The following is a 25,942-nucleotide window of genomic DNA, read 5'->3' on the forward strand; positions in this document are numbered from 1 at the left end:
AGCGGGCATTTCTCGCTTAACTTTTCAAAAGGTCCTAAGTAACATTTTTTTCATGAAAATTTGAATAGCGCAATCAACAGACCAATATGAAAGCTTTTTATTGTAGTACTCGAATTAATACATGAAAAAAAATGTTACTTAGGTCCTTTTGAAAAGTTAAGCGAGATTTCTGCTTTCAACGGCGGCTGCTTCTTTCGTTTCTTTCCTGTTTTCTGCGAACTGCCGGCGTGAACGTGACTTTAAAGTGGTCTTGTTGTGTAGGGGTTATCACGCCTATCTAGAGAGTAGGAGGTCGAGGGTTCGAGTCCCTCCAAGACACGTGGATTCTTTTTCGCAAATTTCATTTCAATTTGTCCATTTCGAAACATATGCTGTGCATATGCACAGCCAAGATATTTAACAAAAAAATGGTTTTCGTACGGCCGAGTTGCCGAATAATATGCAATTAATTAGGAGGAGTTTGTTGCTTCGAAGAAGCTTTGAATTTCCCTCGCCGGATTCAAAGGGCGCTTATGCGACCGAACTGGCCACTACGTCTTCCATAACGGAACCGGGTGATAAATCCGCCACTGTGCAGTGCACTTGCGCTACAAACGAATGCACGGATGAGATCGCACGTGAAAACGAAAACGAGACGGAGAGAAACAAGCGAATTGAATATACGTTGAGCACACAAAATTTTTGAATCAACCGAATGGCTGATCAGAAGATTTAACAAATCGGCGTACAGACTGGCGAAAGGGTTTTGGTTTTGGTAGGTCGGGTGAGCTCTTATATTCCACCCATCCCTACACTACCTGAGTTAACTTCGATTTCCGTTTACCTCGCCCAAAAAAAATGACTTCTATAAAAAAACATTCTTCATGCCTGCCGTATCCTATCCTAACGGAACTATCAATTCTATACTTTCGCCTCTAATTCTATCATGAACATGTACGTCTAAGTTTGGAAGATGATATTAGCATTTCCATATCATAATTAAATATTGTTTGTTTACAAAATAATGTACGCCCAAATTATAAAGTATAGCTTTGAATATAGGTATGGGAAAAATGATTGCTTTTTCAGTGGAATGTCTTCAACTAGGAGTTTACGTATTTCAACCTCAATTGTAGAGCCATCTTTAGTTTCTCGTACTCGACTCGACTTGCGAGTCGCAAGTCAAGTACGAGACACTGAAGACGATGTTTAGCAACAACGGATTTTGCACTAACGTTCCTTCCATTCGAAATAACCGTAAAGAAGTAACCGTCACCGTTTTGAGGTTGTAAGCTACATAATTCCAAGCCCCAAGTAATGGTTCCCAGAGACATTTTGATTGTTCGGATCATTCAAACAGCAGGAAACTATGAATTGTATGGTCATCAAGTTCAAGCTCTATTGATAATTTGTCAATTATTAATCATTATGTATTATGTTTCATTCATCGGATTCTTATGCTACAATAAAATAATATTCAAGTGCCCGGATATCGTTCACATCATATACTTAGTATTTTCCTCTTGCAGGAATTTCGCCGAACGTTTGGCATCCAAAAACAACGAGTTAACGTCCATGATGTCGTCTTTGGTGATTTGAGTCCGTCCGTTTACCTTGCAATTCTGATGTGCTGGTGTCAGTAGTTGTATGGCATAGCGCAACGTTGTATTGTCTCCTATTTCACTCAACGCCTGAATGGCGGCATCTTCAACACTTAGACCTTCGGTTTGAGCTCTCAGTTTGATGATTTGTTCAATTTCCGACAAATTGTAGGGAGACGTACGAACGATCAATAAACGATCTAACAAATCTAGGGGAATACCGTGAGGAGAAATGATGTCATCCGTTCCACGAATTACACAACGTCCTCTGTTGGTGGCAAATATTACTATTGGGGCAATAGCAGATTCTAACGATTTGTGTAGATAAGTAAAGCACTCCAAGTCAAGCATATGGATCTCATCGATGAACAAAACTCCAGGAACCAATTCCGCGATTCCTTGGTCAATGTATTTATTTACAACTTTGTTGATTTCCATGCGAAGCTTGTCGGTAATTTCAGTTTTCTTCGGCTTCATGATCTGGCCTACCATGGAAAGAACATCTTGGCCGCCTTGCGGTCTTGCATTAGCTACGTCCAAATCGTGAAGCGTCACATCTTGAACGACTTCTTTCTTCTTATGGACGTCTCCTTTGGGGAGGGGAACGTATTCTTCCGTTTCCAAATCAAACTCGGTTGCAAAAGTGTCGCTACGACCTTGTCTTTTGACAGCACCACTATTAGCTTCGATGTAAATGACATCACCTACCTCAACTTTTTCTTTCTGTAGTGACTCATAAATGCTAGGATCTAGCTTGAGCTGTTTGGTGCCTTTGGCCGTTTTCAGTCCAATGACGACGTTGCTAATTGTTTTACCGTATCCTCCCATGGGATTTTCAGTTTCAACTGGAGTCAGCTCCGTCACTTCTCCTTCGTACACTTCCTTTGTTTCCCGGATACGCAGTCCGATCGAACGACGAAAATTCTCCATGAGCACTTCCGTTTTCTTAATTTCGCTGCTGAAAACTTCCGAGCCTACCATTGGACAGAATGGCACTTTATTGCCGAGCTCCTGGGCAATAGCTAGTGCTATCGCCGTTTTACCGGTGCCGGGTGGACCGGCTAACAACAATGCTCGGCCCGACATCTTCTTAGACTTGATAAGGTCCACTACGATCCCGGCTGCCTAAAATGATAAAACGCATTTTATATATCAACGGGTGCGCAACGTTAGCTGTAATGCACGTTAGGCATAATTCAATTCAAGTATGAGTGTTTGGAATATTCAATTAATTTACATAGGTTTTATTCCTCATCCATCTAACGAGCCTTCTTTAGCCAAGCGAATAGACGCGCGGCTACAAAGCATTGAACATGTCGCACTGCCCCATAGTGCAAAAGTCTGGAGGAGACGGACTTTCCCACATTTCCCCTAGGGGTCGTTCAAAAATGATGTCACATGTTTAAGGGGGGGTCTAAGATTTTGTGACAGTACATGTACTAGGTATACAAAAAAGCGAGACACAGGAGGGGGAGGGGGACTTTTTTTGCTTCCTAAACAATGGAGGGGGAATCTGCTCAACAGACATCCTGGGTTGTCCAGGAAGTGCGGGGTTAGGGATCACCTCCAGCAGCAAACGAGGGAGGCAGGACTACATCCCCGACCCGCTAAACCGTCTCCATTGCCGCCAAGCCCATAGTCCCTTCGGTACAACCAGAAAGTAATGCTTCAAAGGGGGGCCAGTGCACAACGCACCCTCGAGGTTAGCTGCGTGTCCTTGCAGCACCGAACATCGTAACTCGCTTTTTTAGAAGAGCACCATGGTATCGTGCCAGCGCGTTGCCGGCTTTCCAGGTGGCCTTACCACGCCCTATGTCCTCGGAAGGTGGGAAGGGACGACATCGCGCCTGCTTCCCTCTGCACGACTGGTATCAAGAATGATGATGCCGCGTGCACCCCAAATTGACCTTTCTGCGATAGGGCCTATTCGCCAGCACACAGAGGGACTTGCCGACGCGGTGCCTACGCCTGCCCCAGCCTTGACGAGGACCCCTACCCGTCCTCGGGCTCGGAACCCGCCCGGTTGCCCGACGCCGCGAAAGCGACGATACCATGTTGTTCTTCGCCCGACCACTTGTTCGATAAAAGTTCGAGTTCGACAACAGAGCATGACCACCGGTATGACCCATGAAGCCGACTCCGATCCCTTGGACCACCTCTTATTTGCGCCTGAACTAGCCATCCTTGATTCCACGCGCCACCTTCTGTGAAGCTCCGAGACGATTTGGGCGATAGCCGATAAAACGGCGTTCCAGCCAACTTCATCTTTACACATCCTCCGAACTAGGTTGTCCGGGGTAGTGTCCAGACCACATGTGGCAAGCATGTGGTCACGCATTGCGCGAAAACGTGAGCACACGAACAACACGTGTTCCGCCGTTTCCTCTAAACCTGCGCACACCAAACACTCGAGCGAGGCCGCTCAAGTTACTTGCACTGTGATTTTGCAGCACGCTTAAACGCCGGGCACTTCGAACCCCCCATGGGGTGCTTGCTGTTTACAGCTTTGCTGGAACAAATCAAACAATTGGGAGGGTTCGTGCAGCATTGTGCCTTATGTCCTCCAATCCGCAGCGTCGGCAGAGATTGCTTCTGTCAGGGCCTTTGCAGTACCATTGCTTGTGCCCCGGTTCCAGGCACTTGAAGCAAACTTCGGGTTGCTCGTATATGCGCACAGGGCATACCGACCATCCCACCTTGACGCTCCCTAACTTGACTAACTTGGAGGCGTCCGCTGCAGATAGCTGAACCAATGCTACCTGCGTCCCTGCCGGACCTTTCCGTAGCCGAACGGCTGCGGTGGGCGTCTCCACTTCACACTGTCGCCGCAGTGCCGTGACGAGCTCTTCGACTTCGGTGATCTCGTCCAGGTCTTTAACCCTTAGATTCACCTCCGTCGTGAGTGCCCTCACCTTCACCGTCTTGCCTAGGACTTCCTCCGCCAACTTCTTGTAGGCGGCACCCTTTTGCAAGACGCCCCGCTTCAGCTCGAGGATCATCTCGCCCATCCGGGTACGTCTTATTCGACGTACGTCGGCGCCGAGTTCACCGAGCTTGACGTCACTCCTCATCGCCTTCAAGACGTCCGAGTACTTAGCCTCGTCCGCCGTGATGACTAGGGCATCGCCCCTGGAGCGATTGGCGCCTACCCTAGACTTCTTGCTACCCTCATTCACCTGGGCCTTCTATTCGGCCCTTGACGTCTTCGGTTTCCTCTTGTTCTTGACCAGGGTCCAAGAGGCAGCATCCCCCTCTATTTCCCTGGTATGGTGCGGCTGAGAGCTCTCAGCCTGCCGTAACCCCTTACCACCGTCTTTCTTGGGTGGACGGACCTTTCCAGGTCCTTCCTCCCCCGGTTTTGGAGGTACCTGTCCGGGGTTCAGCTTCCCAGCCCCACTACCCTTGTTCGGGGTAGTAACCTTCCGCGTTTTGGAGCGGCCCCCAGGGAGCTCATCCCCTGGAGACTGTCTCCCCCGTTTTTGTGTCTGCTCCGTTGGAGCAGTCACCCCCGACGTACCCGCAAATACTTGAGCCTCAGTCTGGGTAGACTTTGGTACCACCGTCTTCGCTGGCACGCCCTCGGTCGATTCGACCTTGCTCGAGATCGCGAATCCTTGGGCCTCAGTCTGGGTAGACCTCGACTCCACGGATTTCACGGGTTTACACTTGGCCGTCCCGACCACCCTCTCCAGCTTGGCGTCCAGCATCGACATCCGAAGTTTCTGCAAGCTCCTCTTGAGGTCCTTACTGATATTATGCTTCGATGACGCAAAGTCGATGATGGCGTCCAGCTGTTCCGTCGCCACCTCGAAGACCGAAAGCCCATCGCGTTTGCGGTTCATCGCCTCCACCAGCCATGGGCCGTCAATAACCCCTACCGGCGTTTTTTTAGCCGAGATGAAGGTTAAGCGACCCACGCTGGCGCTGCGCACTGAGCTGCCGACTATTGCCTCTGGCCTCCTAGGCGGAAACCTGAACAACCCACCTCTTGCGAAGGGGTTGTCGCCTACACTACTAACACTTATTGAAGAATTGACTTGGTTTTCCATTTTGGTCCCAATGAGTTGCTCGAAAGAGGTACACCACGCCAGAGCCCAGCATGACGCGGTAAGGGACAATTACTGTGGAGGGTGCCCAGGTACCCCACAGGTAGGAATGAATCGATACTAGTAAATACGAGTAAATACTCGATACTTTGATATCCGATACCAAGTAAGTATCGATTTGAAGTACTTGAATCAATCGAGTACCCGATTTAAAGTCAACTAAATCTAATGAAACTTAATAGAAACAATCCCATTTTTTTCGAAATAATTTTCTAACTTTAAGTATTTATTTCGAATGAAAATACCAAGTATTCATTTTCTGCCGCGCAACACTTATTTGTGTTGATTGCTAACACTTATAATTATTAGAGAAATTCCCAAAAGTGTACTATGCTTTATTTTATGGATTTCTTATGATTCACTTAAAATTGAGGATCGTAACTGTGGCCTATCCTCAATTCTAAAGTGACCAGACGTCTCGTATTATGCGGGATAATCCCATACAGTGAATTCGAAAGGCTATGAAATCCGTGGAAAATCCTACGAATCTTAAAGCATTTGAATAACCTTGAGGATCTGGAGAATGTGAGAATATTGAATATTAGAATAAAAATATGTAAAAACATTCTGGAAAGTTTAAGTCATGACTATGAGCTGAGTCAGAAGGTTCGGAGTCTCTTCCAGGATCTGGAAATCGGGATATCAGAAAATGTGTAAAATCTGAAGCAACAATAGATCTGTAAAGATCTAAAAAATCTGTAAAATCAGGAAAACGCCAGAAGCACTTGAGGATTGAAAAAAAACACTTCACCGTCTTCATCCAATGGTTTTCCAAACTGAACACTTACATAAGTTAAAGGACAACGAAAATACCCAACAGACCATTGAAAATGTGTTGCTTCGAACCCTCAGCTCAAAATACACATCATACATATACATATTATACCTACCATACGCTCAGACGACTGGCGCCGCAAACCAAGCGGCTACGAGATCAAGTTGTAAAACATTTCTTTCAAAAATATTAAGAAAATCCAAAGTAATCGTTTCTAAGAGTGATTGATTCAAGGAAAAACTAGTCACTTTACTCAATATCGGTTTAAAATTTCTCGATAGTAAATCTCTGGTAATCTCGGCTTTACACTAATGTTTGCAGGCCGTGTTGCAAAAGTCCCATCCTATTGAAGGATTAAGCATCAGAGAGTTTCGCATCTTTAGGAGCATAAATTAAAAATTCCGAAAAATGTATTTATTTAATGATGAAAAGCAGCAATTGGTTTATATATTAAATGTTTGACGTAAAATAAAGTTTCACAGCTTTTCATATACGCTCGAGATAAATGAAATAAAGTATCGAAGTACAGATAGTAATGAAATGTGCCTAATTCTTTAGTGTTCCATTCAACATAAATAATGAATAACTACTTGACAATGACAAAACAATGGTTTTTCAATTTTACTCAAAGTAAGTACTCATATGATACGAGTAGGTATCAATACTTTTAATTCGATATTTAATAGTATCGATAATTTTTTACGATACTACATACTTGAAAGTAAAAGTAGGGTTAGGCGGGGCAAGATGGGTCACGGGGTAAGATGGGTCAGGGCCGTTTTTAAGCATCGTATACATTTTAATGTAGAGATTATGACTTTGTAGGGGGAATAATTTGGTTCTACTTTATTGTCACTCGATTTGATGATAAAATTTCATTTTGGTAGAGTATGACAAGGTAAATTATTTTTCAGTATTGTTTCTTATGCGAAACACATTTTCTATAAAACGTGTAATCTCGTCGAGCAATCTGAATTTAAAACATTTTTAGTAATATAGTGAAAGTGTTATAAGTAATGTAGGCGATGTTGTACTAACTGCTTGGAAATAAATAAATTTGATCGAAAATTAGACATTCTAATATGAACTTGCAAATGGGGCAAGATGGGTCAGCACATACTAAAGGACATAGTTCGTATTCAAAACATATTTTTCATTGCTGATGTAATCATTTTAAGGTTACCTTTGAGCATAATGATGTTGATTTGTTAATTAAAAATGTATATTTTTTGTCTTAAAAAAAGCAATACTCGGACGGCTTGTTTTCATAAGAAATTACAGACATTTTTAAATGAAGTGCCATTTTTTAATCCGAGGCTTCAAAATCCTTTTTTATTCAATAACATTATTTACATTTAACTCATCTATCTGTGTGTAATTTAATATTGTGAATAAAAACAATATTAATTGCAGAATTTAAAGGTGACCCATCTTGCCCCGGCATTTTTTGATTGACGGAAAAATAGACTTCTACATTAATGACTCAAAATGAAATAAAACGTAGAATTTTTGATATTTCATACCGCTGGCTTACAGATTATGAGCTATTCTTATAGATCCACGTTGAAAAGCTACATTAAAATGTTTCTATTTTGAGGCATTGAGGGTTCGCCTTAGGTGACCCATCTTGCCCCATCCTACCCTATCGATACTTCAGTGGTATCGTTTCATCCCTAAGGCTCCGTTAAAGGTCTAGCTTATTATTTCACCCCCTGGCCATGCATCCCCTCGGCATGGGTCGCTTGACGCCTTGGGATTAGGGGTTAGGGACGATGGTCCCGGTCGGGTCTAACTTGCAGTGGCCATGGGGAGGGGTCGTCAAGCCCTTGGACAAAGTCCCTGATGCCCCGAGGGAGGGGGGTCTAGAAATCCCAAAAAGTAGTGGACGTCATATTTGAATCGCCCCCTACGGGGGTATATCTTTATGTACACACGGTCAAGCAGTTTGACCAACATAGACTCCACCCCTCATTTATTCAACCATCCATCAAGTTTTACCAACATCGGCACGAACAATCAATTTATTCGACCAACAATATTACACACGAACGATCGAAGCGCCAACCATAAAAAAATATATGGGGGTTTGTGCAACTTCACTACAAATACATTGTTGTTTCATAACATTGACTTCTTCTGCTGATTTTACGAAGATTAGAGACTTCTAGCGGTATTTTCCACTTCCGTTCGAAAGAAGGCGCGGAGCGCCGCCATTTCCAAGTGATTGTTAGCTGGGAGCAGTTCTAGTGGTTTATGGCCCGTTTACATATGAGCTAGTTCTTGCGGACAATGCACTATCCGACAATCTTCTTCTTCTTCTTATTGGCATTACATCCCTACACTGGGACAGAGCCACCTCGCAGCTTAGTGTTCATTAAGCACTTCCACAGTTATTAACTGCGAGGTTTCTAAGCCAAGTTACCATTTTTGCATTCGTATATCATGAGGCTAACACGATGATACTTTTATGGCCCGTTTACATATGAGCTAGTTCTAGCGGACAATGCACTATCCGACAATACTAGCACGAAATTAGCATAATGTAAACGCTTATTAGCGAGGACAATTCCTGTTTACATTGTGCTAATATCGCGCTAGTACTGTCGGACAGTGCATTGTCCGCTAGAACTAGCTCATATGTAAACGGGCCATTATGCCCAGGGAAGACGAGACAATTTCCAACCCGAAAATTGCCTAGACCGGCACCGGGAATCGAACCCAGCCACCCTCAGCATGGTCTTGCTTTGTAGCCGCGCGCCTTATGGCCCGTTTACATATGTGCTAGTTCTAGCGGACAATGAACTATCCGACAATACTAGCGCGAAATTAGTATGATGTAAACAGGAATTGTCATCTGCTAATTGTGTTTACATTATGCTAATATCGCGCTAGTATTGTCGGATAGTGCATTGTCCGCTAGAACTAGCACATATGTAAACGGGCCATTACCGCCTTACCTTTATATATGAGCTAGTTCTAGCGGACAATGCACTATCCGACAATACTAGCGCGTAATTAGCATAATGTAAACGCTTATTAGCGAAGACAATTCCTGTTTACATTGTGCTAATATCGCGCTAATATTGTTGGATAGTGCATTCTCCACTATAGAACTAGCTCATATGTAAACGGGCCATTAGGCCCGCAGTCCATTGTTTGTCCATAATGACAAAATTTGCCAGGATTACCCGAACATTTGTGCCGGACATCTATCAAACCGATTAGTAATCGTCATGGATATCAGGCTGACTTGACAAAATTATTTATCATTAGGACAAACATTGTACTGATAGCTTTATGCTTTAAAATCTATACGGAAGTATATTGAACTGGGCTCTCTAATTCATCAAGCCCAATACAAGCAATAAGCATCACTTGCGACACTTCCAGGCGTTTCAACCAACCTGTGAATCTACTTGTTTCCAGAAATCAGAGTTAATGTAGCTACTTACCTCACGGGCATTCTTCTGGCCCACCAATCCGGCAGCTATCTGTAGCGGAACTCCGTTCTCATCTAATCCGAGACCTTTGACATGGCTGTGAGCAGCGATCCGTTGCGTTTTCACTGTACTTTTAACTTCTTCAATTTTCATGTTGCGAATAGTTTGAAGCCAATTTTCACTTGCTTGTTGAAATAATGTTGAAAAATATTAAAACCATCAAATTTCACCATAAACAACTTGCCGGTTTCCAAGGCTTTCTGTCGCGTTTTTCCAACTCGCGTGTTTGTGTCGTTTGTGTCAGCTCGTAAACGTCACGTTAATGCGCGTTCAAGCAAGGAACTGTTCACAAAATACGTACAGCTGTACGGGGAGGGGGTGCGTTACGTTTTATATAAGGGTCTGTTTAAATATTACGTAACGCAATAGGGGGTGGGGAGCTATTTATTTTTTGTTACGATTAAATCGTAACAAATTTCGTTACGCAAAATATGGGGGGTAAAAGATATTTTAGTTACTAGATAAAGATTGTCGCTTTGGTTCCCTTTGTTCTGCTGTCCGGAACATGTTGGGTACCAAGCTGGCAAATCGTATGGATTTTCCTTCTTTGACATTTAGCTCCCCTATCCTCGCCAGCAAAATATGTTCCGGTCAGCGACGACAGCGACAATCTTTATCTGGTAACTAAAATATCTTTTGCAACAATAGAAAAAAATATTAATATATTTTTGAAAAATATTTATTATCTTTAGCATGAAAGATATAAAAAAAATTAAATTAATTTGTTTCGTGCTTCAAATTGTACCAAAATTTAGATTTTTCCCAAAAAACAGCATTTGTTACGCGTTACGCATAGGGGTGGGGGTACTTCTGAAAAGTGTTACAGATTGTTACGAGGGGGTGGGGGGTTCTTAAAAATAATGTTTTTCGCGTTACGTTATATTTGAACAGGCCCTAAATATCAAGTCTGTATAAGCCATTTTATGAGACAGATTCGAACAGCTGATCGAAATTTTGAGTGGACGGCTCGGTCTTTGATTTGGTAAATTTGCATGTAAACCATCATCATTTCGTCATCATCATCATCATTTCATTTCATTTTCGCAAATGTTCCTTGTAAAATGTAAATATTAGTATTTGGTCTCCTGTCATTTGAGCTTTCTATAAAATGGCTTATAGGACACTGCACTGACTACTTTGTCTCTTTTTCGCTGCAGAGAAATTAGAAAACAACAAGGCCAGTAAACGTCAAAATGTATGAGGAACAGAAGAGAAAGAGATGTTTCCGTGCAGTGCCCTGTTGATGTATAATAAATAAATCAAGACAAAATTTTCAAAACGACTTATCTGCTTTTGTAAACAAAGATTCAAACGACGATTTGACGAATCTTATAGCTCTCCCACGCAAACCAACACCACCAATAGGTAGGTGTAGGTTTCCGATACATGTTGATGGTGTTAGTTTGCGTGGGAGAGCCATCAGATTCGGCAAATCGTCGTTTGAATCTTCATAAGCTAGATAAGTCGTTTTGAAAATTTTGTCTTGAAATAATAATATTTATATTGTCGGCGTTGCTCCAACTTAAAGGTAGCCTTAAGGTATGCCTCACACCTCGGGAATTTGGATTGCGGATTTTCTTCCCCATTTTTTTGCATATGCGATGTTTTCGGGATTTGGGCACGGAAAATCAAAATCCCGGCCCCATTTAAAATGCACGGGAACCAAAATCCGTCGGAAAATTTTCCCGAGTTGTAAGGTAGCCTTTACACATTGACCAATATATTATAGTATTAGTCTATGCTTTACACCTCAGGAATTTGGTCCGCGGATTTTTTCCCCATGTATTTTCGCATATGCGATGTTTTCGGGATTTGAAAATCAAAATCCCGGCCCCATTTAAAATGTACACACACTTGAAGCATTTCACAGATTTCGGTGAATTTTCCTTCAATTCACCGAAATCTCAACAGCAGAACTGTTCGGTAATTATTTCATTATTTCACAAAATTTTCGGCGATTTTTCCTTTGTTCAACTGTCAAAACCATTATTCACCGAACAGTTCTGCTGTTGAGATTTCGGTGAAATTTCACAGAAATCTGCGATTTATTTTAAGTGTGCAGGAACCAAAATCCAGCCGAAATTTTTTCCGAGGTGTAAGGTGGCCTTATAATCGGCAATAAATATATTATCTATAACTCACTCCACCGAGCATGCTAAAAACAACAAACTAAAACGCGCTTCCAGCAGTTGCCACAGCGCAAAATGTTGAAGCTTGTATATGACCACATATGACCTTGCATTTGATAAAAATTTGGAATATGTTTGTCTGTCCACTAACAGTGTTTAAATAAGCATATCACTAAAATGAAAGTGCAATACAAAAATGCGAAACACGATACATAAACTAGATTACTTCTACTCGCGAAAGTAAAACAAATTGTTTATTCGATGAATCTTTTCTTAAAATCAATCTCAATTAGGTTCTGCAGCGTCTGTATGTAAACCTCAAACTGATGACAGATTAGTAGTACTTCGCGTTGGACTCGGGGGCAGCCAACCAATCACGAACTCGAAACTTGTCGGAGTCCGCGTCGGAGTCAGTGGATAGTACTACCACAGACAAACAGACGTAACAGTTTGAACATTTTTCAGAAAAATCCATCGCCCAACTCCTGTACCACCATCTTGCGAGCATGTTGCACGAAACAATGTTTCGTATGACATTGTCACCAGAAGGCGCTGGAGTGAAATGTCAAACTCGAAGGATTACGACGCTAGCGCCTCTAGTTGTGAAACGCGCAATCGATCAAATTTAAATTGGTCGTTGAAGTCATGGTCGATGGAAATTTCTCTAGTGTTACGTCTGTTTGTCTGTGGTACTACTGAACTGTCAAAAAAGTTCATTCGAGAGGACCGAATTCATTCGTGACGTCATGCTGCAGAACCTAATACCTCTCAACCCAAGATGAATACACTACTAGGTGTTCCAATCTGTCAAACTCACGAATCAGCCATCTTGGATTTTAGTATGGAAGAGCCAACGGGTTTGTTTTCGTTTTGCACTGAAAATGAATTGTTCACCCCTGCCTTCTTCTCTTCCATAAACTTGGCAGGTTGGAGCACCTACTACTATATTCATCTTGTCTCAACCTCGTCTCAATCTGCAACAATAACAACGTTCATTTGGCTCACGTTTTGACAGTTTTCTATGCTCGATTGGCTACAATGGCCGCTTTCGCATATCTCTCATTATAGGATCCCTACATCTGGCAGCACTCTCCAAGCGTGTACCACAGTAGATCACAATAATAAAAAATCTACCCCAACCCTGCCAGCACTAGCGGGTACCAATTTTTGCCGCCCGTTATGTGCTACCCGTGCCGTAGTAAAACGAAGCTTCGATTCTGACCCGAATCATTGTTCGCCATCTTCTCACATCGAGTACATCGTCGGAGTGTCGCTCTCTGCTTGATCACCTTGTGGAAAAATAATCAGTTCAGAAACCTTCTAAATAAGAGGTTTACAGTGCTTAAACTAATTTTATCATCCTATTTGTGCATTTTTTTAATCCAGTAAATAACCAAAATGTCTGAAACCGAGAAGAAAGCTGGTAAGTTCAAACTTAGTTCACGCCATGTGGTTGGGAGGGTGAAAATTGAATTCAAATCCATTGAAATGCGGTCCCTTTTCGTTCTTTTCCAGAGCAATCCACCGGTGAATCCGAAGCGCCAAAGCCTGATGCTGGTGAGTAGTAAATTCCTTCCTATTTCGGGGGTTTTCCATGGCCAGTAGCCGGCCGGGCCATAATGGCGGCTTGTCCCCGGGGCGTAGCGCTGGGGCAACCGTCTTGCAAAATGGCGGAAAATCGATGGTGACGCCGTCGTTTCTTCCACTAACACCATGAAGCTATGGGTATAGAGATCTGTGTTGAGTTGCGTCGTCAGAAGTGTATTTGTAGGATGTTTCGGGTACAAAGTGATTCATATCAAGTGACAAAAGTAGGTCGCCATAGCACAGGGAAATTTTTGCGCTTTGTCTGCTGGCAACTTTCAAATTATGGTGCTAAATGATCAAGCAAGCCTCTTGGTAATTAGGAGTGAATTTTGTTGCAAGAATTTCATCCCATACTGATTATTGTGCATAAGTAAAAAACATATTAGCAGAACGTACGTTTGGAATTTGAGGACTTGGAAGTTTACATAGGGAAACTATTTTTTTTATATTTTCGAATGATTTTAAAATCTGGATAGGTACTTGGATATAGTAATTCAGCAAAGTTCATTAACTTGCGATCGGTTTCCCGTTATTTTGATGACGTAGGAATTGTTCAATGAAATGTAAAATGGCGGCGAGAAAGGTGCGCCTCGCCGGCATCATCAGGGACAGAATAACTGAAAATGCTTGATGCCTTTGTATTACATTTATCTAGTTTTCTGCAAAAACGAACATGTTTTTTTTTTTAATTTGTGTAAAATTTTCAAACATGACTTATTAGACATACAAATTTAATGTCGGAAATTAAATCTAATCATCATCTAGTTTATATTATAAGACAGTTGCTTTCTTGACCCGATAAAAAGTATGTATATACTAACTGGTTATCGTTAAAAATAAATAATTACAATTATATTGTTCTTTCTTGTAATTGTAAATTTATTGAGTACGATATCCTGTTGGTTTACACTTTATATCAAAGCAAGGAAGTGATTAGGAAAATAATTACGCATTTGGATACATAATAATTATGCTTTTAAAATTATTATACATTTTCTTAACCTAATGTAAAGTTAAATATCTGATATACAAATCTAAAATTTTCAAATTGATTGTACACTTAGAGTAAAATGACTAATAGTGGATCAACGAGGACGAGGAAATTTCCAACATATTAACTTTTTGTTGTTAGACGGCTGGGACCAATATTATAACTTCAGTATTGCATTGTGGAACAAGGATAAAGGGTGCTGGTTGAAAGAGGATGGCGCCCACAACATTTTGTAGTCAAATAATTTTTCTTGTATGGACAAATGGTCTGTTCCGTTCATCTCTTACGCATCACAGCGATATGTGACCTAGGTAGAAACGCTACAAATATTTTTCTGATTTTTATACCCTTATTGCATTTTGTAACTTTAAACAATAAATGAGATCTGATTACAGTTCCATACTACTAAACTCAGGCAGTTTTACTACAAATTTCTTTTATGAGACTGATCTCCACCTAGAGTGTACAAAAGTAACATTCATAATTTACGCCATTCAACGAAAGTTGTCACTGCTGTATATGCAAAATCAACGATTGATATATAACAGCTTGTCATACACCTCTTGTCTGATAAGTATCAATATTGCAATTTATTCCAGCAGGTGTAATAGTGTTGTTGGAATAGTTAGAAAGGGCCTCAAGCGGAATTTTTATTTCAAGAATGCCACTGAGTCTCATCCTCATTGGTAATTGATACTTTATCAAAAACGATGAACGTACATTACTTTTGATCAGGTCAAGGAAAGGAATCTGCGCGATACACTCAAGTAAACGACGTTTTCCGTTAAAATCAACATCAGCATTTAATAAATGCCAACATTGTCACAGCTAGATACAATAGTTTCTTTTTCCATTTCTTTAGAGCATCAGCGCAAGATCAACGTTGCTAACCTGCCGTATGATGTGACCGAGAAGGAGCTGCGCGATTTGTTCACCGGCCATGAGGTCGAGAAGGTGGAAATCTATCACTATCGCAAGTACACGCTGGCTCTAGTCCTGTTCAAAGACAAGGACACAGCCGCCGCAGCTCTGGCTGAGAAGGAGAAGGCCACTCTCCGTGATCGCAGGCATAATGACACATGGAATTTACCACCATCCATATAAACGTGAGGCCATTAATACAGCACGTTGAAGATGAGAACACGACCGAGGAGCAGTTGTGGGACAAGGTTAAGGAAGCTGGTGTGGAACCGACTTCTGTGCTGATCTTCCACCCGTTGGGCTATGTTACCTGCGAGAAGGACTGCGATAAGCCCGCTTTGCTCGAAAAATTGAAGGCTGCTGGATTTAACGCCCACGACTTGAACCAGCGCGATCAAAATCAGCATTTGGACATCTGGCGTGCGGCTAAACTATTCTTCCGCAATCGCAATCGCGTCCAGTTGCTGAACATCCCCAACAAGTGGATCGAAGATAAGGAGGAGATGAAAAAGCAATGCGCTGAAGGTGGTACCATTACCGAGGCTGTTTCGAACAATGTTACCCAAAATCCTCAGGTGGCTTCCAACTATGCCCGTATCTTCTACGAGACTGAAGAACAAGCCGCCAAAGGCTGCTAAGGCTTTGAATGGACGCGTTGTTGAAAGGCAAGCGCATTCATGCTCCACACCTGGGGATCTGCTTTGACAAACTACCAGACTTCAATTCTATGTTACGTCCTTGGACAAAGGGCGTCACAGAAGAACAGGTGTATGACCACTTCAAGCAGTTCAGGAGAAATCGATTTCACCAATCGTCGCAAACTGTATGGCGATGCTGCTATCATCTGTTTCAAGAATGCTGCCTCGCGAGAGAAGGCTCTTGCATGCACCACCTTCCGGCAACTCCTGCTCGAAGAAAAAGAAGGATGCCACCAAAGAGGTAACCGTCAAAAAATACGATGGACCTCATTTGTATTGCGTCCAGTTGCTCTGAAGCGTAAGCTGAAGACTGGAGATGAAGAAAAGGATCAGGAGGAAAGAGGAACTAAAGGAACAGCAGAGTGTGCTTCAGCAAACTAAAAGCCTACTATCCTATCTTTGTTGGAAATGCACCCATTGGAATCTGTCCAACCGCTGGAGCTGGAAGCAATACTTTGCGCAGCACGGATAATCAAATTCATGTTCTCTCCGCAAATTTTGGCTTTATCGTAACAGTGCACCGCACCCCGTAAAACATTTATCCATTTACTACATGAATCGTCCAAGCCAGCAGAATGCTGTTCGTTTTTCTTTGATCACAAGTTCTTCAAGCAGGACACCGTCTGCATCATACTTCCGCTGCGTGGAACGCAGAACCTGGACGTTAAGAATACTATTAAGCTTACTAAGATTCCATTCAGTAAGTATATTTTTTATGTCCTTTATATCATACATTTATTCGCCTATTCAAAACTCTTGAGATATTAATTCTTAAATTTATTTTCTACTTCATAGTGTCCGAGGATGCGTTGTTCAAGAAGATCAAGCCGTTCGTCGGAAAGATCAACCGTATTGTGAAGAAGTCCCGGATGGCCGCCTACATTGAGCTGGAGGGATCCAGCAGATGTGACGAAGATGATGGACGTTGAAACCGCTGATCATCCTCTTCCAAAGGGTAAGATGGAACAACTCAAAACCCCAGTGAGTGCTCGTCTCTACAATGAAGACGATACCCGAGTGCTTAACGGCATTGCTAAAATTGTCGCCAAGAACCCAGACATGCTCAAGAGGAACGTTCAGCCACCCAACAAGCGGGGCCGATTTGACTTCGACCCAGGTAAGATTTTGGATACTATTTCGGAATTGTGTTCCCTTTTTCATTACAGAATTCATCGGATTGTCCTCCGTATTTGATTGTTCAGCATTAAACCTGCTGCAATTGGTTCCCATTATCGTAGCTTTCTCTTAGAAACCTGTCTCAATTTCCCACCCATCAATCGTCTCCTCCTTTAACCTTTCAGCACGCGCGCGATTCGTAGTCTCTCATGCAACCTCGCTCGCGATTTGAACCCTGAAACGGTGATTTTTCGTTACAAAATGCAACGCAGCGTGCTGGAGTGGTCAATTCCTCAAATGTTTTCTGAAATCTGGTTTTTAAACTCAATCCAGCACACTTCATCACTACTTCAAAGTTTATAATGAAAATCTTTAATTTAAATCTATCGGCATTAGCTGCAAGTCCAAGGGTTGGAAATCATCCTCCCTAGTTAGCTATGGTCAATGTCGCTATGTATTATAAACTATGAAGTTTGTCTCTACTATGAGATTCTCTTCTTACAACTCAGTAGCAAAAATGCGAATGAATTCAATTTAAAATTACGTCTCATTTTACAGGTTTTGATCAAGGATTCAATCCCAATAACAATATGAACAATCCCAATGCTATCCAAGATTTGTTGCGCCTTGCGTTCATGTCTGGCAAGAACGTTGGCGAGACTCTTGCTTCCAATCAGAACTCTTTCGGACCCGATCCACCAGTCTCCAACAACTTTGGCGACGGTGGTTTCGGTAACCGTAACCGCAATAACCAAGGCGGTAACCAAGGCAACTTCCGTGGCCAAGGAAGGGCGAACATGAACCAGAATCAGAACCGTGGCAACAATGCCAACAATTTCGGTGGCAACACTAATGCCGGTGGTAACAACTTCCAAAATTCCCCCGGAAATCAAAACCGTGGTGGACAGAACATAAATCGTGGTAATAACCAGCAGAACCCGAACCGTGGTGGTGGTAACATGAACCAGGGCAACAATATGAATCAAGGCGGAAATGTTAATCGCCAGCAACAAAATAAGCCAAACAACATGAATACCGGTAATAACCAAAATCAAAATAGAAACAACCAGGTTGGTGGCGGCAATTTGAACCGCAACCAAAATCAAAATAATCGCAACAACTTCGATAATGACAATTCCTTTGGCGGAGGAAACAGCTTTGGCAACAACCGCAACAACAATTTTTCCAATGACAGTTTTGGTAGCAACGATAATAACTTTGGTAACAATAGTGGTAACTTCTCTAGTGACAACTTCGGTGGTAATAATAACAGCCGTGGTACCAACTTCGGTGGTAACAAGCGCAACCAGAACGATAGCTTTAACTCGTTCGGTGGCGGAAACAATAATAGTGGCACCAGTGGTGGTAACAACCGTTTCAATAATGATGGTAGTAATTTCAATAGCAATTTTAACAACCGCAACCAAAACAATCGTTTTGACAACGACGATAACAGCTTTTCTGGTAACAAGGGCGGTAACAATTTCGGCAACCGTCAGAACAAACCTTTCAACAACAACCAGGGTGGCAACCAGGGAGGCGGCATGTCCTTTGGTGAATTTAATAACTCGAATTCCAACAACCGAGGAGGTAACTTCGGTGGAAACAATTCCGGCGGTTTCAATTCCGGTAATACCGGTGGAAACAAATGGAATAACAATTCCCAGCAATCCAATACTGGAAGCCGCCTCGCTGGTAGCATTTTTAGCCGACGATTCTAAACAGCTAAAACCAAGAAAAGTTCTTTTACAAGAAATTTTGTCTCTTGTATAGTAAAATCATTAGCTTCCCTTCGTCCCCGCCGATGGCAGGGATGGCAGAAATCTGTCTGGGAAGCGTACTCTCTAGGTTTAGGCAGAACAAAATAATGTAAATTAATTTTAAGTCAATCACACATTTCTCAAACCAGAAATATACTTTAACAGTGAGACAAACGAAAATTAACAAAATTTTGTCGTTCTTTTACGTCATTTGACCACTTGATAAAAATACACAAATTAAATTCTAACTTTAAACAGAAATATCCAGTTACTCTTTATAAAGCAATTGAATGTTCAATGAAGAGATAGTAATCTAGAAATACCACTGAAATATAATTCGTCAGGTTTGATGCAACCCTGGCATCCACACAGAAAGTATTTATTTTATTTTAGAATGATGCAAAAAATCATAGAAATGAACATCGTGAGCTGAGAAGTATTTTTTGTTCCATTTGTTATTGGAAAGAAAGACAGAGATTAAAAGTAGCGAGACACAAGTTTTAATTTCATTCAAAAAATAAATTATGTAACTTCACTAACACAAGTAGAGCAGTGTTCGTTGTTGTATTGGCAGCAGTTTTGCAGCAACAATTGAGAAAAGGAAATAAGCAATTAAGTACTCCTTAAATGCAACTAATTGATACGCTGGCATACATCTTACCCCGAAGTTAGGCAAACGTAGCCCTCACATATTCACTTAGATGAATAATATTCTAACATGTAGATCGTCTCGCATTTCTGTGCGCAGGCTATATATTATTGTAAGAACATAATTTTAGTGTAAAACTGAAATAAAATGTGCAACATCTGAAGTAAAATGGAAATTTAATAGTTTTCTTTTGAATTTACATAAATATATCAATTCCAAACGAGAAGCATTTGCTTTGTTAGCTTTCTTCGTGCTGAAGAACTGGCAGCACACTGTATAAATTTAAGTAGTGGATTTAGAGCTAATGTAATGGGCTTAATTGCTCAAGTTCTTTTTTTTTTAACTTGAAAGTCGAATAGAATGAGTGTGCTGCTAAATCTTGCACGAATTTTGAAATCATATTTTGTCTCCATAACATAGTTCGCGTTCATGAAAATGTCATTTTCACGACACCCAAATCCGAAAGTTAAATAAATTTAAATTCATAATTTCGCGATATTTTTTTTATCAATTGTCACACACTTCTTGGTCAAGTTCCATTGTCGAAAGGAACTCCAATAGTGTTGAAATCCCGCTTCAGAAACCAATGTGACGTTTTCGTCTTGAATAGTTACTGAGTACAACAAAACGAATCGTCCTCATCAATTGCTGTTGTGCAAATTGTGAGATTGAAAGAAACAGTGAAGGAAGAAGGAAGGTTTTTAACTTCTGCTGCTGCAGAATCAGCAAGCGAAATTTGAAACTCCACCCACCACCACCACCACGCCTTTGAGGACAAGCTCACAAATGGCTGATGCTCTCGAAAATAAGAAGTTTCATTAGTACACTACCACAATCGTAAGTACAAAATACCACTATCTCATTTAGGGCAAAAGGGACCGGGTTACGGAAGCCTATCTCTATTTGTCGAAAATGTATTGCTGTACGCGAGACAATTTTTATTTATGTACTACAAATTATTATTTGTCTAATTTCTGGCATAAGAGAACTAACTGTTTGATTATTCTCATTGTTTCTGCCGCCACGATACTTAACTTCTTTTGTTCAAATTTATCCAACAACTCAATAGATATAAATTACCATTTGATTCCGAATGCTTGACCAATGGAAATATTTTCTGATTAGTAATTCGATTTCATCAATTTAACCAATAGTACACAAACATTTTTGTATTTAGTTTTGCTTTTCTCGTAATTTTCACATTTCTCGGATTTCCACTGATTTTTTTTTTCGATGCATTGAACATGTTGCAAACTTTTCCCCTTGGTCATTTCTATTTGCCTCAATTTCTACAGATTAATTTTGTTTCAAGTTTACTCTTGACGAAAAACGGAGAATGCAACGTATGCATATTTTATTGATACCTCAACTTTCGGAAATATTCATAAACGGTGTAGCATTTCCTGAGGCAAGGGTGTCTCAGAAGACAGAGTTCGTCCAAAATGCTGTCATTTATGAATAGTTCATCAATTATAAGTGTGGTCTACTACGAGAGACAGATTTGGTTTCTACTAAAATAACAATGAAGCTTATCCAGGTGCACATATTGCGAATTTGCAACGTTAGGACTATGTCCATGTTTCCCGACAGGTTACTTTTTCCAAATCAGAAAAATGGTAGGCACGAAAACAATGGTCCTAGTCACGAAAAAAATGATAGTTTTTGTAGATCTGTAATTTATAATTATATTCTTAAGCACGATTTGTAGCCAAAATCAATAACCTTTTCAACCGATCGAAGCGCCGGATGATGAATGTCACGTGCTGTGCTGTCGGTTATGGGTTCTTTTATACCATTTAAGTTGTCAGCTGACCATGGCATGTTGACGAGAAATTGGGGCTTAGCCCTCCCTAGAAAAAAATTAGCCCCCCCTAGGATTTTGAAAGTTAGTTAGCAGTGATATCGATTTTCAACAACATAGCATAATGCATTACTGAAAAGGTTTGAAGACAACAACAAAAAATCTCCCATATTCATTCTATCATAATGAAATGAGTGGACAAATGAGCTTGTTTCTGAAAAAAATCAATCAGCATCCAAGAAGGATGCTCATCAGAATTCGAGAGGAATTCCCATCAGAATCTGAGAAGAATTCTCTTTGTAATTTCTAAATAATTCCTTTCAGAATCATCGAATTATTCCAACCGGAATCCAGTAGAATTCACACTGGATTTCTTTCATTGAGGAATACCTTTGGGAATCTGATTGAGATATCCTTTATAATCTATGGAGGATTGGTTTCTCAATCTCTCGTTGATTTGCTTCGGATTCGCTCAAAGATTTGTTATCAATCGGAGATTTGCTTCGGAATTCCTTGAATATTTAATTCGGAGTCTCTCGACGTTTTGTTTCGTCGAATACATCGACGGTTTGATTCGGAATCCCTCGAAAATTTAGTTTGGAGTCCCTTGACGATCCATGCAACATTTTTCGAAAGCGTTGAGCAGAGGAGCGACATCCAATTTTTGTACTATGGATTTTGACAAGTTTGTCTGTTCGTCCTTGTTTGGGGGATAAATTTATCCCCCAATGTCAAATTACCCTAATACTGATTTATTTTGCATTAGCATGTGCGCAAATTTTGAATGTTTACGTTTTTACAGGAGAATATGATGCAAAACGCCCAAACCACTTAATAATGCAACATGATACAATCATGAGAAAATAGAGAAAAATTTAACAAATTATCAATTAAAACAATTTTACACTCGATTCCATGCTTCAAACTTAAGAATGTTCAACTTATTTGCTCAATTATTTAGAATCCTAGTTGTACACGGTACTGTAGCAGTTGTTTATGTTGCATTCGCAGTGCACTCGTATTGGTTATTCAGAAAAGATGTGACAAAGATGGCGTAGCTTGTCACCCCCGTGGCGTTGAGGGATTAATTCGGAGTCTCTCGACGATTTGCTTCGGGATCCCTCGACAGGTTGCTTCGAAATCCTTCTACGATTTGCCTGGAACCATCCCCTCGAAATGTCTGAAATATTCCCGTTGGGATTCCTGAAACATTCCCGTCGGAATCCCTGGAGGATTCCTATCGACATCCCGGGAGGATCTGGAATTCCTAGAACATTGCCTTCGGACTCCCTGAAATATTCCCTTCAGAATCCCTGGAGGTTCCCTTCGGTATGCTTGGAGGATTCCCGTCGGAGTCCCTAGAGGAATGTTGCATTATTATTATTTTTTCAATAGAGATAGAATATTTATGAAATATTGAAAAATATCCACTGCCTACCGCGGTAAGAACCTTTGAGTGTGCGGGGCAAACCCGAGTTCTACTACAGCAAACGTTCGCTAACTGGGCTAAAACACCAGCCAAGTTAACGAACGCCGCTTTTTAACTGGGCTGACGAGGGAATTCGCGATGCATTGTTGTGATCGTGTTTTACATGAAGCTTAAAGAATATACCATTCAGAAACCCCTCGTCACCGAGTCTTTGTTGTTGTTTTTTGACGGATAACTGCTTTTTAACTGGGTTTTGGCCCAGTTAGCGAACGTCCAGTTAAAAAACAGTCCAGTTAAAAAGCGCCCAGTTAGCGAACTGTTGATGTATACTGAGATTACCTTTTACGCGGATACATTTAATCAATTTCTCGGTTGATGTAAATTACCCCACTTTGTAAATACCATCTGATTTTTCTTCGATTTCTTTGGATTTTTTGGTAAGGTAAACTCAATGTTTCATCAAGTCCAAAGCAAAAATAAACCGCATAAAAAGCGACCCCAGTGTGAAAATAGATGAAGGGGCTATAGCCCCCCTAGGCATCGGGGCTAGTTACGCCAATGCCGAGATCTCAACATTTTCTGTTTATTTTCCCGAGGTGGGCAGCGCCAAGTTTCAGCGGTTTTAGCAAACATGATTTTTGCCTAGATATCAGTAAAAGTAACGTTTCGGTTGCTGAGATACAAGAAATATGTTGCAGATAATCAGCATAAAACGGATTTTTTTTGCCGAAGCTCAATTTTATATTTCTTTGGCCACAGCGGTGTCCGATTTCACCGAGCTCGAAAAGGATGAATCTGCGCACGAATGATGAATTTCTGCAGGAATTCTCGGAGGAATTTTTACAGATATGCTTGGAGATTTTGGCTGAAATTCCAGTAAAAACGATAAAAAATGGCTAATTAATTTCTACTAAAAATGTCGGAATTTCTGCATGAACTCCTATGGAAACTTGTTACAAGAATTGAAGGAAAAATAAACGCACCAATAACGAACTATGTTTTGCTAGAGCTTACGCAAATTATTCTTCCAAGCAACTAGGGGAACTGTTCCGATTTCCATCTCACTGTACATATATCCATCTCATCGCTAAACAAAGAAATACGGCACCAAATTCGTCGCTTCTTTTTGTCAACATGCGTGCTCACTGCTGAAAAAAATCACAAAAATAATAAACAACCCAAATTTCTTCCCATTGCTTTGTTTTTGATGGGATGGAAATAGGAGCTATGAGATGAAGTGGCGAACCGTTCCCCTATGTTAGATTTTGTATTATTTGTTTCTTGATACGAGTTTGAATAATTGTTTTACAGAAGTTTTGTTTAAAAAACAAGATTACAAGAATTTAGTTCATGAACATCCCAATATGCTCGAAAGTGCAACACGTTGAATCCACGTTGAAATAATGAATCGCCTGCTTTGAGCGTGCTGTAAGGAGCGGCACACTAGGAGTTAACTTTTGAAAATCAGTATGGCGAAAGGCATCTTATGTTTTAAATCTCAAAAATAAAATCTTTGGTAGGCGTAGTAGCGGACACCTTCCTACATAACTGGTACCAAATATTTTTTTCGTGAAAAATTCATACTGTTGAGGAAACCTGCGTTAGATGTCTCGCTATAAAAACTTCATGTGGTTAACTCTTATTGCCGGCTATTTTTACATATACGTTAGCGCCTGGATACGGCAGTGGCGGGTAGGAAACTAACCACTGTATCTGATTCATTAAAAGAAAAATATTATTCTTGATTTCACAAAATATGTAGTGGAGCTGGAGTCTTATTTTCTTAGGCTTCACACTGTGAGGGATGACATTACCAAAATACCACAGTAGAATATTTAACAATTTGTTTTTTTTAACTAAATTTTTGAATTATTTAACATATTCGGCATTATTCGGCTTATTCGGCCGAATATCGCGATTTACTATTCGGTGAAACGAATATTCGGCACAATAAATATGTTACCATTATTCGGCCCGAATATTCTGTGCATCTCTAATTATTATGTTGTTGAAGAAGCATCATGCATAACATAACATTTCATGTTTTCCGAAAATCGACAATTGCTATCGGCGGCAACATATTCTCTACTTACCGCGATACAAGGGGCGGCGAGAAATGGACATGTTTCCGCCAAATGTATTCTCAGGTAGTTTGTTCTTGTTTTGAAGCGCTTATTGTCTAGACATGAAAAATCGTGCTGTCGATTTACGGCCCGACCTTTGGATGGATTTTTACCTGCTAAAATAGGAGGGCTATTCTTCCATTATGGTGGCATTTCATGTTATTATTGTTATGTCTGAGCCGCAGTATATCAGGTATCTGTTGGCTAGTACAAACAAGTCGTTTGCTTGGGAAGATTAAGGCTACGCTAGAAGCAGAAACATTATCTGCCCAACCCATTTTATTTTCCCCTAGTTCGCCTAGCTCGCGTATTGGGAATGGTTATTCTCAACTTTTTATAGGGAAATAAAAACGATGTCAAATTCCATTCATGGCATTCATTTTCAACGACATGAACGGTTTTGGGCACTTTTATATTTGCGAATTGGGTTTTTCGTGCAGTGTGACGATCCACACATGCTCAGATATGTTTTATCCAGTTTGATGCATAGGGATGGATAAGTAGGATTCAAAATGATCATTTTTTTCGTGACTGAATCAATTAATTTGATGTACAATAAATTATTTAAGAACATAACAAAATTTGCACCTGGATAACCTGAATAATTATTATTTCTTAATTAGCAATGTTTTTTTCGATGATAATTAAACTTTGATCTTCTTTTAGCCAAAGAGAAGCGATATTGGTCCTGCATGGTAAGATTTATGTGTCGATATTTGTTCTAACTATTATATTATGTATATATATATAATTTTAATTAATTGATTTTAAAGGTAT

At 40.8% G+C, this 25,942-nt stretch overlaps 1 protein-coding gene and 1 pseudogene across 2 annotated transcripts; one reads left to right on the top strand and one right to left on the bottom strand.

Moving 5' to 3' along the window:
• Nucleotides 1-1,353: 1,353 nt before the first annotated feature.
• LOC134207320 (ruvB-like helicase 1) lies at nucleotides 1,354-10,224 on the bottom strand. Its single transcript, XM_062683045.1, has 2 exons — nucleotides 9,914-10,224; nucleotides 1,354-2,705 (listed from the first exon to the last, which is right to left on the bottom strand). The coding sequence occupies exons 1-2, from the start codon at nucleotides 10,052-10,054 to the stop codon at nucleotides 1,476-1,478; spliced, it is 1,371 nt and encodes a 456-aa protein (XP_062539029.1). The 5' UTR covers nucleotides 10,055-10,224; the 3' UTR covers nucleotides 1,354-1,475.
• A 3,075-nt stretch (nucleotides 10,225-13,299) lies between these two features.
• LOC134205236 (uncharacterized) lies at nucleotides 13,300-19,987 on the top strand (annotated as a pseudogene). The gene is made up of 5 exons (XR_009978097.1): nucleotides 13,300-13,513; nucleotides 13,606-13,647; nucleotides 15,531-16,987; nucleotides 17,083-17,404; nucleotides 17,962-19,987. The product of XR_009978097.1 is annotated as an uncharacterized LOC134205236 (transcript).
• The last annotated feature ends 5,955 nt before the right edge of the window (nucleotides 19,988-25,942 follow it).

Source organism: Armigeres subalbatus, chromosome 1 (genome assembly GCF_024139115.2).
Source record: "Armigeres subalbatus isolate Guangzhou_Male chromosome 1, GZ_Asu_2, whole genome shotgun sequence".
Classification (NCBI taxonomy): Eukaryota; Metazoa; Arthropoda; class Insecta; order Diptera; family Culicidae; genus Armigeres; species Armigeres subalbatus.

Excerpts from the sequence above, each read along its gene's own strand:
- LOC134207320 (XM_062683045.1), bottom strand. The coding sequence starts at position 10,054 with ATGAAAATTGAAGAAGTTAAAAGTACAGTGAAAACGCAACGGATCGCT. Across the intron at positions 2,706-9,913 it reads GCCAGAAGAATGCCCGTGAG|GCAGCCGGGATCGTAGTGGA; the intron begins GTAAGTAGCTAC and ends TTATCATTTTAG.